General features: G+C 40.0%; 1 protein-coding gene across 5 annotated transcripts; it reads left to right on the top strand.

Moving 5' to 3' along the window:
• The first annotated feature begins 3,395 nt into the window (after positions 1 to 3,395).
• Positions 3,396 to 13,534, top strand: fam120b (family with sequence similarity 120 member B). 5 transcript variants are annotated; one of them, XM_027002543.3, is made up of 11 exons: positions 3,396 to 3,492; positions 3,975 to 5,033; positions 5,107 to 5,287; positions 5,602 to 5,703; positions 6,236 to 6,408; positions 6,662 to 6,754; positions 9,454 to 9,660; positions 10,131 to 10,233; positions 11,633 to 11,740; positions 12,036 to 12,102; positions 12,240 to 13,534. In XM_027002543.3, the coding sequence occupies exons 2-11, from the start codon at positions 4,038 to 4,040 to the stop codon at positions 12,277 to 12,279; spliced, it is 2,070 nt and encodes a 689-aa protein (XP_026858344.2). In that variant the 5' UTR covers positions 3,396 to 3,492; positions 3,975 to 4,037; the 3' UTR covers positions 12,280 to 13,534. The 5 variants fall into 5 exon arrangements, with proteins under 5 accessions (XP_026858344.2, XP_026858342.2, XP_026858341.2 ...); XM_027002541.3 differs by having other exon boundaries at positions 3,402 to 3,506; XM_027002540.3 differs by having other exon boundaries at positions 3,409 to 3,778.
• Positions 13,535 to 14,636: the final 1,102 nt, after the last annotated feature.

The following is a 14,636-nucleotide window of genomic DNA, read 5'->3' as shown; positions in this document are numbered from 1 at the left end:
TCGAATTGGGTTGGAGCCAGATGTAAGACAGTCTACCTCTGACGATTTCTGAGCGTTTTGCGCTAAAACTTTTTTTTTTTAATTTTATTTTAGCAATATCCCGTTATATGACTTTCTAAAAGTTTATGTTTTTCTTTCTTACATGTCTAAGATAGACAGTAAAAACCGAACTGGTGTGTGTCGTTCGCGTGGCCGTCATTAAGGCACTTTGTTATTGTGTGAGGGAAGAGTACGTTTGTTCTGTGCTCTCAGCTGTATGGTAATTCGGGCAGCACCTGCTCCCTTCACAATATAACGGGGAGAAAGAGCTCCCTCGGCGCACGCGGTCGTCTCTACAACAATGTCTCCACTTTGTGAAGTAGCCTAGCTCTATCAAGAGCGGACAGAGGCTGTACTAAACTTCCTCATTTCATGTACCTCTGAATGGTTTATACACGTCTTAGAGTGTATTCCCTCAAAATGTTTTTTGCCCCATTGTAGTTATGAAATTAATTTACATAGGCAGGCCTAGGGTCTGCCGATCATGTGCGCATGTCCCTGCGCGTGTGTCTTGTGTGTTCATGTGTGAGGGTGGTCTTTATTGGGACGTTAATTGAAACGACTCGCTGTTTTCATTCTGGTGGCATGCAACTGCAACTGCATTTGAATTTTTAACCCTCCAGTCAGCGGTAGTTCAGTGAGACCTGTTTTTAAAAGTTGGTTTACACAAGCATATACATATTAACCGATTGACATATTTATTACAATAGGCTAACGAAATAATTTTATTAAAACATGTAAATAAGACGTTATTATAAAGTTTCTTTAGCCTACTGTACATGGTAAACAACAGCCTGGTCTACTTATTTAGGAACACCAACGTATAAATTCAACGCGTTTTGCACTTAGACAAAACAAACAAACAACAAAACCTTTTTTTTTATTTCAAACTGCTGCCTATAATTTACAACACCTTCTCTGATAGTAGATCACAGGTGCCAATCCCGAACAGCGCTCCATTTTTCCAAACATCTCATCATTATTTCAAAATGATGATGCCTTTAATTCCTTCGCTACACCTTCCAGCTGACCAATGGCACGTCCCAAACTTTCCATCATTACACTCCACTAGACAATTCTTTATATTGACGTAGCACACATTTCGCGATTACTGCAGCAAAGCGTAACTGAAAGGCAAAGTGAAATCTTTTGGATTTATGCCCACTTCGTTTATTCTTTTCAAACATAATTTATGCCACGCGATTCTGTCTTGGTTAAATCAAGCAGAAAGCTCCCTTTTCGTACTCCTCCTCCTTTCTGGAGGTGGACTATGGAGAGACTGTTTAACTTAAGTGTTTCTATAGGGGGCTGTTGTACTTTAACTCCTGCCCACCAGTAGCTGCAACGAACAAAGACGGGACTCGAGGTCTGACTATTCATCTTTTCTTTGCGCTTTAATTTTCATTGATTTTGAATACAAGGGGAGCCCTTGGGGATTCTCTCTGAAGGGCACGACACGCCTTTAGACGCGGACAGCCCCCAAGCCAACCATCTGCTCCGAACCAAATGGCGTTTTTTCACATTTTAACTGCATGTCTCCACTGCTTCTCTGCGCAGTGCAGTCTTCCTCTAAATTAGACTGGAAGCATATTAAAGAACCAACAACTGAATGATAGGCTACTGGCCATATGGTTAGGGAAGCTCGAAACTTGATTGTAGGAATAAGTGGTGCGTGGGAACTCCGGCACTGTACTACAACGATAAGTGCATTGATGCGCTTAATAATTTATTAGTAATGACTGCTTCAACGTTTCTCTGCAGATCGTTTGCCCATAAATAGAGTAAAGTTCTACACAAAACACAACACAAAGCAAATAGCAAAGGTGGCACTTGACTTGTTTTACTTGAGTGAACGTTCTAGTGCTTAATTCCAGTGCCTTTCTAGAATGTTGCACATCTTTGCTCATGTTTGCTAACTTGTTGTGATATTGCCAGGAAAACTGTTATGAGCTAAGATTCCACAACATGACGCAGCAAAGACGCGCGCCGATTACAATGACAAAGGAGCAGTCGCGTGGCTCGGGTGGTGCGTCAGATTGATAAGAAGCGACTCGGCATCGCGACTGAGGAAAAACATCTAGGGCTAGCTAATACCAAAGTGCCATCTGTGCTCCCTCTGTTTTCCCCCCTGTATAATGGCCTAGCTACGAGATTATCGATAATTCCAAGCCTGACGAGCAGGTTTTTATATTTTAAGTAAGAATTACTTTGGTCTGAAGCTATCTGGGGCATGAAATGTTCGTAGTGACCCAGCGATTGTAACAGAAAGGTTTTGGGCGCCGTGTGAGAGAGCAAGCGGGTGGGGTTACAAATGAGAACAGTCGCGTGCCAAGGCGTTCTACGGAGAACGCCCGTTCCTTTCCCCGGGGTAGTTTTGTTAGTTTGATAAACTCCGGTTCGAAAGCATAAATAAATCAGTTCACGAAATCACAAAACTGGTCGTTAGGGAGCTAGGTTGTTACTTGTGAAGCTTTTTCAGGCTGCGGTATTACTGCTGCTAAAAGTATACAACATTATAAGTTTTTTTCATATTGTTTTCTAGCTACTAATCTGAATTGGCTGCAGTACACGTAGTCTACTTCCAAGACACAAGTTGTTGTTTTGCAAGAATTTGTTATGTTCAGAAAACCTGTGAGCTACAAGAATTTGTTATGTTCAGAATTTTTTTTTAGATCTCTGGTGCACACCTGGTAAAAGCTCTAAAAGACATTGCAGAAGTGAGCTATACGTGTTGTAGTTCAGGTTTTATTTGCAGCTGGCCAGGGGTTCAGTATGCTATATGCTCATTGTGTGAGAAAGACACCAAGGGTACTTGCTCCTCTATTGCTTTATGACAAATCGCAAGCCTTTCTCCTCCATGTACATATGCTCAGTTTGCATAAAGGATGCAAGTATAGATCCCCCTTCTACCAGATTGGCACTGTTGTTGTGTGATGTGAAAGAGATACAATATTATACCAGAAACTGAAGGATTAAATTGAGAGGCAAAGGGAAATGTGGGAAAATAAAAAAATATTGAAAATGTTTTCTTGGTCATTAGGCAACACTAGTATATGTTTCTTGTTAAAAGATTAGAGGTTTTGAATGAGGCCACTAAGAAATGTTGATATCCTGTGTGTTAGTGACAGATGCAAACAACTGCACGATTGATTCTGTAAGAATTAGGCTAATTATTACAAAAATCCTTTGTAAGAACTATATATTATTCAGTGCATGCGTGTGTGTTTTTGTTTTATACATATGTAAACAGCATACAGATCTTGCAAAGAGCAATTGAAATATTTAATTGTAATCATACTAAATCCGCCGTTCTTTGGTGTGATACACCTTTAACTTGGTATTTGCCTGGAAGGGCTTTTCCGGAAGAGGAAGTGTGTGCCACATTGTAAACAATTCCATGGACAGTTGAGACTCGTTCACTGGCTGTGGACGGTGTAACAGCTTCTTAATTAGGTGACAATTTTGTGGTAATGCGCTTGAACATATTTTATAATGTTTTACATGTTTCCTAGACAAACGCAAAACATTAATGTTCTTTGCTCTTTTCGAGCTTGTGGAGGCGTTAGCATCAGCTAGCTTAGTAGAAGTTAGTGTTTATTGGCAAATTGTAGTCTGTTGTCAGCATCTTTGACTGATTAAACAATTTTCAAACGTATGCAATAACTAGGAGGTAGGCAGTTTCTCATAATTATCCAGTACGGTCTTATCCAAAGATACACTGTCTCGTCGCAGAGTTATGGTAAAGTGGATAAACCCTCTATGAATTACCAAAAATAGCTGCACATATGACTGACATATAATATTATTATTATTATTATTATTATTATTATTATTATTATTATTATTATTATTATTAAGTGGATAGCAAGTGTCTCAGAGTTTTTATTTTATTAATAGTGTTATCCAAATAATATTTTCCCATTTCTTCCCTCAAGTGTACTACTGCAAAGAGGAATACCCCAGGAATTTCTTAATCCAGTTTCCTTACATGTATAGACATGGGTGTGAAAGGCTTACAGTACTTTATGGAAACCTGCTCTCCAGAGATATGCTTGCCTGTGGACCTGCGTCAAATGGCTGTAGCTTATACCAGAGGCCACCATGACATCATTCCTACAGTGGTAGTGGACGGAATGGCTTGTTTGAGGTACTGGTATCAGTGTCAAGCTTGGGTTCATGGTGGACAGTGGCGAGAGTACATGCATCTACTGGAGAAGTTTGTGGGTGCATTCACAGCTGCAGGCTTGCGGTTAGTTTTCTTTTTTGATGGGACTGTGGAGGAGCAGAAACGGGCAGAATGGGTAAAGCGACGACTGAGAGTTAACAAGGACATAGTAAGAATATTTCACTACATTAAAGATCATTGTCAGCAACCAGATGGAGAAATGCTGTGTCTCCCCTCAGGACTTGCCACCTTCACCAGATTTGCCCTCAAGTCTCTTGGTCAAGAAACCTGGTGCTCTATTCGCGAAGGTGACTTTGAGATAGCTGAGTATGCTCTCTGTAACAAATGTATGGGTATTCTTGGCCAGGATACAGACTTTGTTATCTATGACACAGTTCCTTACCTTTCTATCAGTAAACTCAGACTGGAAAATATGACCACAGTGCAGTTCTCTAGGGAAAAGCTGTGTGACATCCTAAAGCTTCAAAAGTCTGATCTTCCTCTCCTGGCATGCATTCTGGGTAACGATATTGTGCCAGAGCACCGGCTGCATTTCCTTCGTAAAAATGCCTTGACCTCATATGGGAAGAAGAACAAGGGTGACAAGATCCTCTCTGTAGCAGATTTCATTTCCAGTGTTCGCCCAAATAATGATGGAATGCATGGCATCTCTTTGATGCCTTTATCTAAAGTAGACAAGGAACTGGTAGAGAAAGGAATTCTGTCATATTTACTCCCAGGACAAACATCACCTTGGTTAGAATCAATCCTGCCTTCCCAGGAACGGATGTGTGTGATGGAAAAATACATAAACAAAGACATATTACAGGTACAGGTCAACAGATAACTATTTTAGAAGAAACAGTTTTAATTTGGGCTAATTTGGATTCCCCTTGCTGCAGGCAGCCAAGGAGAAGCATGTGCGAGCCGAGTGTTTTATGATCTATAACGTGCTACATGATGGAGTGGTGGAGTGCAGTAATACGCTGGAAGATGAGGAGGAGCCAGAGTTGCTGCCACAGGCCATTTTATACCAACTTATCAGAGAGCATATCTACTGTATTCTCCTACCAGAACTGCCAGGTGGGATTCTTCTATTTTCAGTTACAATTTAATTCTCAAAATACAGTGGTCACTTTTAAGAAAATTCAAATTTCTCTCTGTGTTTGTGGATAAAAAAAATGCAAGAACTCAGCAATTGGTTAAAGAGAACGTCGCACTCTTACCAAGAGGCAGGATGTCTGACAACAGAGCTGCTAAAGTTGAATATTTTACTGATAGCTTGAATCTAGACTAATATCCTATTAATCATATTTTAAAGATAGGTTTAAATGTTGTGTTTTTAGACTTCTTTTGTTATTTTTTAACAATTATTCTTTTCACGTTTCCATTTCAAGCTTCTTGTGGTCACACCTTGTCTGTGAAGGAGTGGTTTGTTTTTCCAGGAAATCCTCTTAACGAGCCAAATAAAGTGACTCCAAAAGCCCCAAACCTTCCAGGTACTTTACATAAGCATGAGCTATATACATATCTTCTCAACAAAAAATCTAAAATGAAGTCAGTATTCTGGAAATCAATTAAAAATGCTTAAAAGTAGCTCAAAAGTGAACTCTCTTAATAGATGTTGTTGCTGTTGCTGGATTCTTCTGATCTAGGGTTTGCAGAGGCTGGTGGTTGCATTGTGTGATGCCTCAGTGATGTTGCCATTTTGTTGTAATAGGCAGTAGCATAACAATGCAGAAAAATTAAATGATATATTTAAGGATTTTGTGCACTCCCTGTAAGCATTTTAATCTTTTAGCAGTACTAAACTGGTCTATGTGTTTTAAGGACCAGACATCATACATCACTGCAGTGACAGTTAATACTTTTGTTAATACTTTTTTGATAGCCCTAATAATAGAGTGTTTATTGATTTTTGATTGGAGAACTATTAGATCAGCACACGCAGCAAACTAATGTTCTGAGCGCAGCCCTGTATGCCCTGCAGCCTTTTCAGTTTTCTCACTTATTGTACTGATCAATTAACAGGGGGAACTCCTGACCTGATGGGTCTGTGGTTTGGGAATGAATCTGAGGTGAAAAGTGTGCGCTTGTCCACTTTCCTGGCTGTATTTGACCTGCAGGACCTTTCTCAGGATCTTGATCATTTCGACAGCTCTTTTGTAGCTGTGATTTGTCTTACAACATACATTGCTATTCAGGTGAGTTGAAATCACAGTATGCGGCTTTTCATCTCATATTATTTTTAATAGTATTCCAATTTGACAGCCTGGGTTAGCCTTATATCAACATTGCATGTTGAGTGTTTGTTGTTGTAGTTCTTATCAGACTGTAGGTATGCCCAGTGGTTTATTCTAATTAGTCTTTCTTCATGTATCGACTTCTAATGATGGTTTTCTGATAGTTTGTTTTATACACTAGAAAACTGAACCTGACTATTTGTTTTTATTTTAGGCTAAACACCTTTCCCTAGAAGACATAGATGCATATCTAAGCCAAGCTGTCTGTATCAGATACAAGTCCTATACAGAGCTGAAACAGACAAGCGTAAGTGACATGAGCATTATCTCTCTTTGGGGACCTCCAGATACATTACATCTCTGTTGAGAGAAAGTCAGGCACATTGTTTTCAATTATTCAGATCCTTAAATTATAACCAAATTGAGCTGAATTTCTCTGTTGGCTTCATCAGGAGCTGACAAATATAATCCATAGTCCATTTCAAAGGTGCCCTCCGGTCATGTTCACTTTGAGGTTTTTAACCTCAAAGAGACTCCCTGTAAACAGAAACAGTGTTTTGAGTGATGGTAAATGATTAAAGCACATTGTACTCCCAAGGAGACTGCAAGCTGTTTTGCTCAGTGAGGAACTCCTGGTAAATACCTCTCTCCCTTGCCAAACCGACACTTCATGAAGTTGCAAAAAAATTAAGGCCACCATTTTTCCCCAAAGGTCGTCTTGAGCGATGGATTGGACTCTCACTATTCAGAAAAAAAGGGAAAGAAAGACTGGGGGCATAATTTTTGGTCGTCTTGCGACATTCCACCCAAAAACTGCTCTAATTGTGGTCTGAACCTGAGAGCATTGCTCTGGTGACGGGCTCCGAGACGTCCCCGCTGGTAACCACAGGGCTATTTCAGCTCCCACCCTAATTTAAACCTACTATGCACGCTATTTCAGACACGGCCTCCAAGGGCGGCCTGTGGTTTTGGAGTGGCTAGATTGAACGCTCTCCCCACAGTCAAGATAATGGACGATAGAGGGACAAATTAGAGCCTCATGGGAAATATCCGGGGCCACCTCTTGATTTACGTGTCCTGATGCTGTGTTGCGTGAACCAACCCCCACAACCCCCCACTTTCCTGCTTATCAGTTTGCAAGGCACCACCTTCTATTGCCTATGTAATCTTTATATGGGAAGACTATGTTGTAGATGGTTCAGTTGAACCTACTTAATAAATACTTATATAAATATTTGCTTAGTATTCGCTTTATTGTCCATTATATATTTTATATCTTTAAGACATAACATGGTTAAAAAAATGTAAGCATCCAGGCAATGGGCATTGATCTATTTTTTATGTTTGTTTTTTTTTTTTGTTCGTTTTTTTTTTTTAATGGTTGTTTGTTGTGAGCTTGTCAGCAGTGTTTGTACATGCCTGTGTGTTTATGTTTCAGCTGAGGTCAAGTGAGCTAGCCGAGTTTATATTGCTAGCGATGCATTGGGTGGTGAGTGACCATGTTCAGGATCAGTGTGTTTAGTGAGCACAGAGAAGCAGGTGTTGAATTGTTGAGTGACTCAGGGAAGCAGGTCTGTGTGTCAGTACGTGCTTAAGGCGCGCCGGTGACAGCCTGCCACTGGCCAGATGAAAGCGTGCAAAGATCTCTTGCCTCCCATGTGCCAGAGGAAGACGGGAGCACCTGTTGCACGCGCCTTTGTTGTGTCCCATCAGGAGCGACACTGTCACATCTGCCTGAAATGTGAAAAGGGGATAGTGGGGGTGGGGGTTGTGGAGGGCCAGCAGGGGACGGGACTTGTAGCTGGCTTTAAGAGCTAGACAGATGGCAGGAGAGTCTCCAGGGGCTGCTTGATAACCCCCTCTAATCTCTTCACACCCCCTCCCCCCAGTGCTGCTTTGTGGCAGTGAGGGAATGTGAGCATAAAATGGTGCTAAGCGCTGCCTCTGATGCTTTTAAGTAACCACAAAGTCTTAACGAGACAGCAGTTAAGGGCACCCGAGGAACTCTTATTTATCTTTTGGAGAAAAGTTGTGAAATGAAAGTAAACCCCCCAGTAACAAGGTAAATCCAAGTACTTGATACACAACACTTACACACTTATGTTTGACACTTTTGTTCAACATGCTTTTCTATGTGTGGATGTTTCCAGATGTAAAATAGCACAGATGAGATGAAGTATCTTTACACAAGTGCATGGATAGCTTACTGGGTTAACAGTTGCTATTAATGTTAAACTGCCCCCAGGCCCTGCTGGAGCTATCCAGGCATCTGGCTGGAGAAGCTCCCATTGTTTGTGGTCAGATGCTGAAAGAACAGCTGCCACTCTTGCTTGCAAATTGCTTGCTGTCTCTAACACTAGGTTATCATTGATAACCATTGCCTAGATATTCACTACCAGGCTTCTCAAATTCGTTTTTCTTTTTTTCCCAAATCATCTACATAATATCCAGCTCTTAGGATGTTGTCAAACAAGTGAATTAAAAATGCTCCCTTTGCATCAGCAAACTCCAGAACGGAAAACAGCTAGCAGGCGCAAGCAGCGTAATATTTGAAATGATAGCATGGTGGTGCGGGACATCGACTCCCTCTGTCACGTTGGCTTTATCTGTTGCCTGCCTTTTGTTTGCTTTGGTTTAAGCTGTGTTTGAGAGCTGAGCAGGTGGCAGGCAAGTCTTTCGTTGCGGTGTCACAGAAGCTAATCAGTCCTTCTCTTATCTCCACCGACTGGGGGGAGGGAGCCAGGTGAGCAGCGGACGGTTGAATGGGGGAACATCTGCCTCCTCCCTCCCCTGCGCCCCCGTTTTCTCTACTGCTACTTCAGGGTCGCTTCCATGGGCTCTTCCCTCTAGCCAAAACGTGGTCACTTGCACAACATTGGACACTGGTGGTATGATCATCTGGTCATGATGGCAGTGTTGTTTGATTAAGATTGACAATCACGTAGTTTTGGTGCAGACTGGATTTCCATATTTTCATGTATTTCCATTGTGTTAAATTTCATGCAGGTTCCTGAGGTAGACTCAAGGGCTGTGCAGCTTGGATCACTATTTGTACGGGGCCTGACATATGTTAGTGCAGCCAACAGTGCCTGTGGTTTTCCTTTTCCAATGCTTGAGTTAATGCCTTGGAAAACCTTTGATGGCTTGCTCTTCCATTCTAAGTACCTGCAAGCTCACTCTGGCTGTCCTAAAGAGGAGCTTCTAGACGGCAATGTGAGTAAAGGGAACCTTCCCATGAATGTTGGGTGATTGTATCAGACATGTAATTAATTAAGGGAGACTTAAAACTGACTTAATACTACAGTTACATTACTTATTAACATATAATTTAGCCTGATTTCTAATTTATAGTAATGACTTACTCAAAATGTAAATCTGGTTATTATAAGCCCAGTAGGAATGTTAAATAGATATATTCTGAAAAAACAATGAAGCCTTTCCTTAAAGCATGATCTTGAATAAAAAATAAATGCAATCATGTCTATAAATGATGCCATAAAGACGCGGCTTGACCCTAATATTGAGCCTTGAGGATTGTCTCAGAGTATGACAGTTGTGAATATATTGTTGAACTTGGAAAACTGACACTGACACTGTACTCGTTCATAACAATTTCTTGTTTTATATAGGGTAATTCAAATAAACATTTTGGCGTGATATCAAGTGTGACGTTTTCCTTCCAGCCTGCTTGGTTATCACTCTTCCTTTCGCTTCGAGAGCTAGTCCTGGGATCCTGCAGGAGGCATGGCTTCACTGTCCCCAGCCAGCCACGCAGACTTCAGCATGGTGAGAGAGCAGTTGCTCTTGTACTAGTTTATCTGTGATTCATAGTCCGGATTACTCCATTTGACTGTGTACAGCTAAATTACCATCCAATTTGTGTTTAGAGTGATGTTTGCTTAGATTAAATTAAGAGCTGGCAAACACTATGTGCAGCAGTGACACTTGAAAACTGTGAGACCAGTTTTGATTTGTGAACCAGTAATTCCCAGCAATAACCAGTAATTATTCCCAGTAATAACCAGTTAAAAATTGAACAGCAAGCAAAACATTTTGATTTTACTTTCATATCAATCATGGTTGACTTGATGATCAGTCCGTAGCAAATTTTTTAAAGGTGTGTGCTATCACCGTGCATTTTAGGAATAAAAGCATGGAATAAGGGGTATGAGAGGACACCGCTAAAGGTAGTTCTGTTCTGGTGCCTCTTGCAGATAAACAATATCCAGCAGTCTGGATAATACACCCCATCTGTTCTATTGCAGTAAAATGCTCTGCTGCCAGGCAGCTTTAGATACAGGCACTGCTTTGTCATAACAAGAATAATTCTGGGTTGCTTTTTATAGGAGGTGATCTATATTAAGTAACATAACAAGACAACAAAATTACAATGTGGGGGCTGTTACAAACTCCTGGAGCCCCGTTTCTTTTCAACTGGCATACAGAATGCTGTGGTTCCTTAGGGAGATTAAAAGAGGCCTTATGGTGAAATTGTCTCCATCTGGTTTTTCTATTGATGTAGCACAGTGCACGGAGGGCATGTTGTGTGTCTCAGTGGCATGTCTACTGTTTTGGTTCATTTTAACACCATATCTTCACTGCTGTACTTCACTGTTTGTATACACTGCCTTGCATAGTCCAAACTAGAGCTGAATGAAGGGGCTTCTAAACGAAGGAGAAATTGCTGGCCTCTTGTGCACGCTGAATACTATTCTTCCTTCAGGTGAAAATGCAAAGCAGAAAAGTGGTTATAGTGTAACTCCCCATAAAACTGAAAGACCAAAACGAAAGAAAAAACCCAACAACAAAAGAATGCAAATATGTACTGGTGTTTCTGAGTGGTCTGGTGTGTTTTTTTTTTCCTCTTGTGAATTTTTCCTTGAGGTTATTCATCCCTTTGTTCCTCAGTTATGAAGTTCTGCATTTCAGAACAAGCATTCTGTCAGTAGAAATATGATATCGAAGTGAACATATAAAAAGTCTGTCTCTAATTTATGTCTGCATTTGAGCTGGTAATCACTGCCTCAGGCTTGTGGGGAGGCGGTGGTGGAGTTCGGCCTTCGGAGAATTGTATGGTTTATGTTTCCAGTGATTCGCAATCTCTTTGCTCTATAGCAAATGCTTATTCTGGGGGATTGAACCCCATAATTAAAATCACATTTAAATGATACTGTAATTTCCTCAGAGGGGCCCATTCATGGTGAGCATCACAGAGAGAGTGGATCCCAAATCTTTAGCACCTCAGAGTTGTACTATAGTGATCAACCCAGAGGTACTGCATATCACATACACGGTAAAGTAGAGCACATTACAAACATACTACAAATATGCATATGCAAATATAAAACAAATATTCACTAGAATATACTTGAATTTCATTGTGGTAGTAAGCTTCCTTGTCAGTATATAAATACAGAATAAATAACTGTCTCGTAAAGAAATATTGAACTTTGTTCATCTGTGTGAGGAACACTATTAACATTAACATATTTTAAGGAAAGTAAACATCTATGGAAAAAGAAACTTGCTTACTATTTAATCAGAAACAGGAATCATACACTAACTCTGTTGTGCCTTCCTTCCCTTAGGACAAGGTCAAAGACAAAGACCAAGGTCAAGACATCCCAACAGAAGAAGGTATCACCTTGCTCCAAGGTGTGTTTGGGCCTAGACTTTTGTGAAGATATGTTACTCTCAGATTAGTTGCTTTTGTCACCTATTCAGTGCGCTCATGATATAATTTTACTTAATCGCTCATTCTGATGATTAGTTCTCTAATAATGTTTTCACAGATGGCCTCCGTTCGAAAACCAAAGACCTGCTTTCCACTGAGCCACCAGCATTCAGGAAAAGGGACAGTCCTGGAGGGGGTTTGTGCATCATCCAAGTATGAGACGTAAACTGTACTTTTAGCCACTTGCTTTATCTTCAGGTGAAGAGAAGCACCAGAATTTGAGTTGTTGGTTTGTTATCAATCCTTCACTATTCAGTGATGTACCTGTCTGTGTTCACACTCCATTGTCTATTGTAGGTTTGGGAATCTGTTTCACGACTGCTTAAGACTTCCAGTTGCCTTTGGCAGTTTCAGAACAAACTCCTCATTTACTGAGTATATTTGCCCAGACTGTAATTATGAATGCAGGGATGTCTGCATGCTGACAACTAGCACAAATTCACCAAAGATATTTGGGATAATAATCATTAGGACTGAGTAATAGCAAAACTCAACAGGAAAAGCACCTGTCCTCATTGCTGGTGTATAAAAATCACTGGCTCATACAGTGAACATGCGGTTAGTAAAGGGAAAAAAATCAGTATGTTAAGATGAAGAATGAAAGTGCATTGAAAGGTCTAAGTGAAGTAGCCTTCCTAAGCAGAGAGGGATACTCCACCTCCTTCTAGAACCTCCTCCTCTGCGATATCCTAAACTGCGCACAGCAGTTTTTGTTGGAGCCTGTTGGCTTTTTTCCCTATTATGTGGATGATAAGAGTCTGGGCCAAAAATGGAACCTTTCTACAGTCCCTGCCAAACCCAGCCGTGACGAATATTCATCTTCAGCCATAATTAGTCTCAGATGATCTCTTATCTTTCAAGTCTTTTGGTCTGGGGCAAATCCAATGTCACATAATTCCTACCTTTATATGTACGACTTCCTGTATGGAGAAGATGACTGATGAGAGGGGCTGGTTTGCAATTAGCCAAACTGTGATTTAGACAAATGTGAATGATAATGTATGTGAAGATTATTGGAATTAGCAAACCTTGGAGGGATGGTTCTCAGTTCAGAGGGTGCATTTGCATTTCCAGATAAATTGTATGGTTTTAGACGTGAGAATTACTTTCAGCTCTCTCCTTGAACATATGTAAACTTTGATTATAATTTTATTTATTTTTTGTTTGTTTGTTCATGTCTGTTATCTCAAACTATAGTAGCAATATATTCTAAAAATGATAGGTAGTATTTCAGACTCTTAATTAGCAACTTGTAACATATTTACTGAGCCTATACCTACCGGATTTCATTTGGAAATATATAAAACTGTCAAACCATTGCAATGAATAAAAAAAAAAAAAAAGATTTATTAATATGTTATGCTTGTCATGTGTCTCATTTTATTTGTTGATCTTCCATCATGTATGTAAACTTTGCTTTTCATTGGATACTGTGACGTGAGGCTTGTTTGAATCAGTTCAACACTTGATATGGTTGCTTTTTGGGTTAAGGTTCAGTTTATGAACAAACAATACTGACATAAGTATGACCTTGTCTCAAAATATCCACAAAATGTCATCTGTGGTTAAATTACTTGCAATGACCTGACATTTCAAACTGATGTTTGGTACATTGAAACTAAGGTATGATTAAATGAAATTCTGAAAATACGCCATGCTGTTTATATTTTTGCCAAGCTAGATAACAGTGAAGCATTGCATGCAATGCTAGCACATAGCACTGGAACCAAATGTTAAAATGTTAATGTTAGCGTGCAGTAGACAAACCCTGGTCTGGGCCATTCTTCCATTTACTTGTGAGGCCGTGAACCAGAGCCTCTGCTGGGATTCCTTAAAACAGCTCAGAGGAAATAGGATATGGAGAAAGTTCCACAGCTCTTCCTTACATCTATAGAAAATGAAGCCCACAGTGGAATGAAAAACAGAGCTATATAAACACATGCCTTGACCTTGGCATGGGTAAAGCATGTAGGAATGGCAGGAAGCAGAGGCGATGGATTTATTCATTACCAAAAGTACACCAGATTGTTGAATGTTTGACAATGAGATCATTGACAAGACTTTTTTAATGCTGTGAAATGTAGGTGCGCTTTTGTGGAACATATCAGTAAGACATGTAATTAGGCCTAATATATATAATGCAATTAGGCCCATGATGATAACACGACATGATGACATAAACAATGACATAAGACTCCACTCAAGGTTAAACATGCATACAACAAATCTGAGAGGGTGGTCTACATAATTTAATAAATACACGTCTTGTGCAGAGATAAAGTTTTACCATCTAACAACCAATGTATAGTACAAAGTAGTTTTCCCCGAGTTGTTTTTCAACCTTTCTGTTGTATTTTATCATTTATCTAATTTATGCTATATGCAGCATGTGGGTCTTTAAAAAAAACAAAAAAGTTTTTGAATTATTATTATCAATGCATCATCAATTTAATTA

Source organism: Electrophorus electricus, chromosome 12 (assembly GCF_041902795.1).
Source record: "Electrophorus electricus isolate QZ-2024a chromosome 12, ASM4190279v1, whole genome shotgun sequence".
Lineage (NCBI taxonomy): Eukaryota > Metazoa > Chordata > Actinopteri > Gymnotiformes > Gymnotidae > Electrophorus > Electrophorus electricus.
The sequence above is the reverse complement of the archived record's forward strand: the minus strand, read 5'-3'. Positions and strand labels throughout refer to the sequence as shown.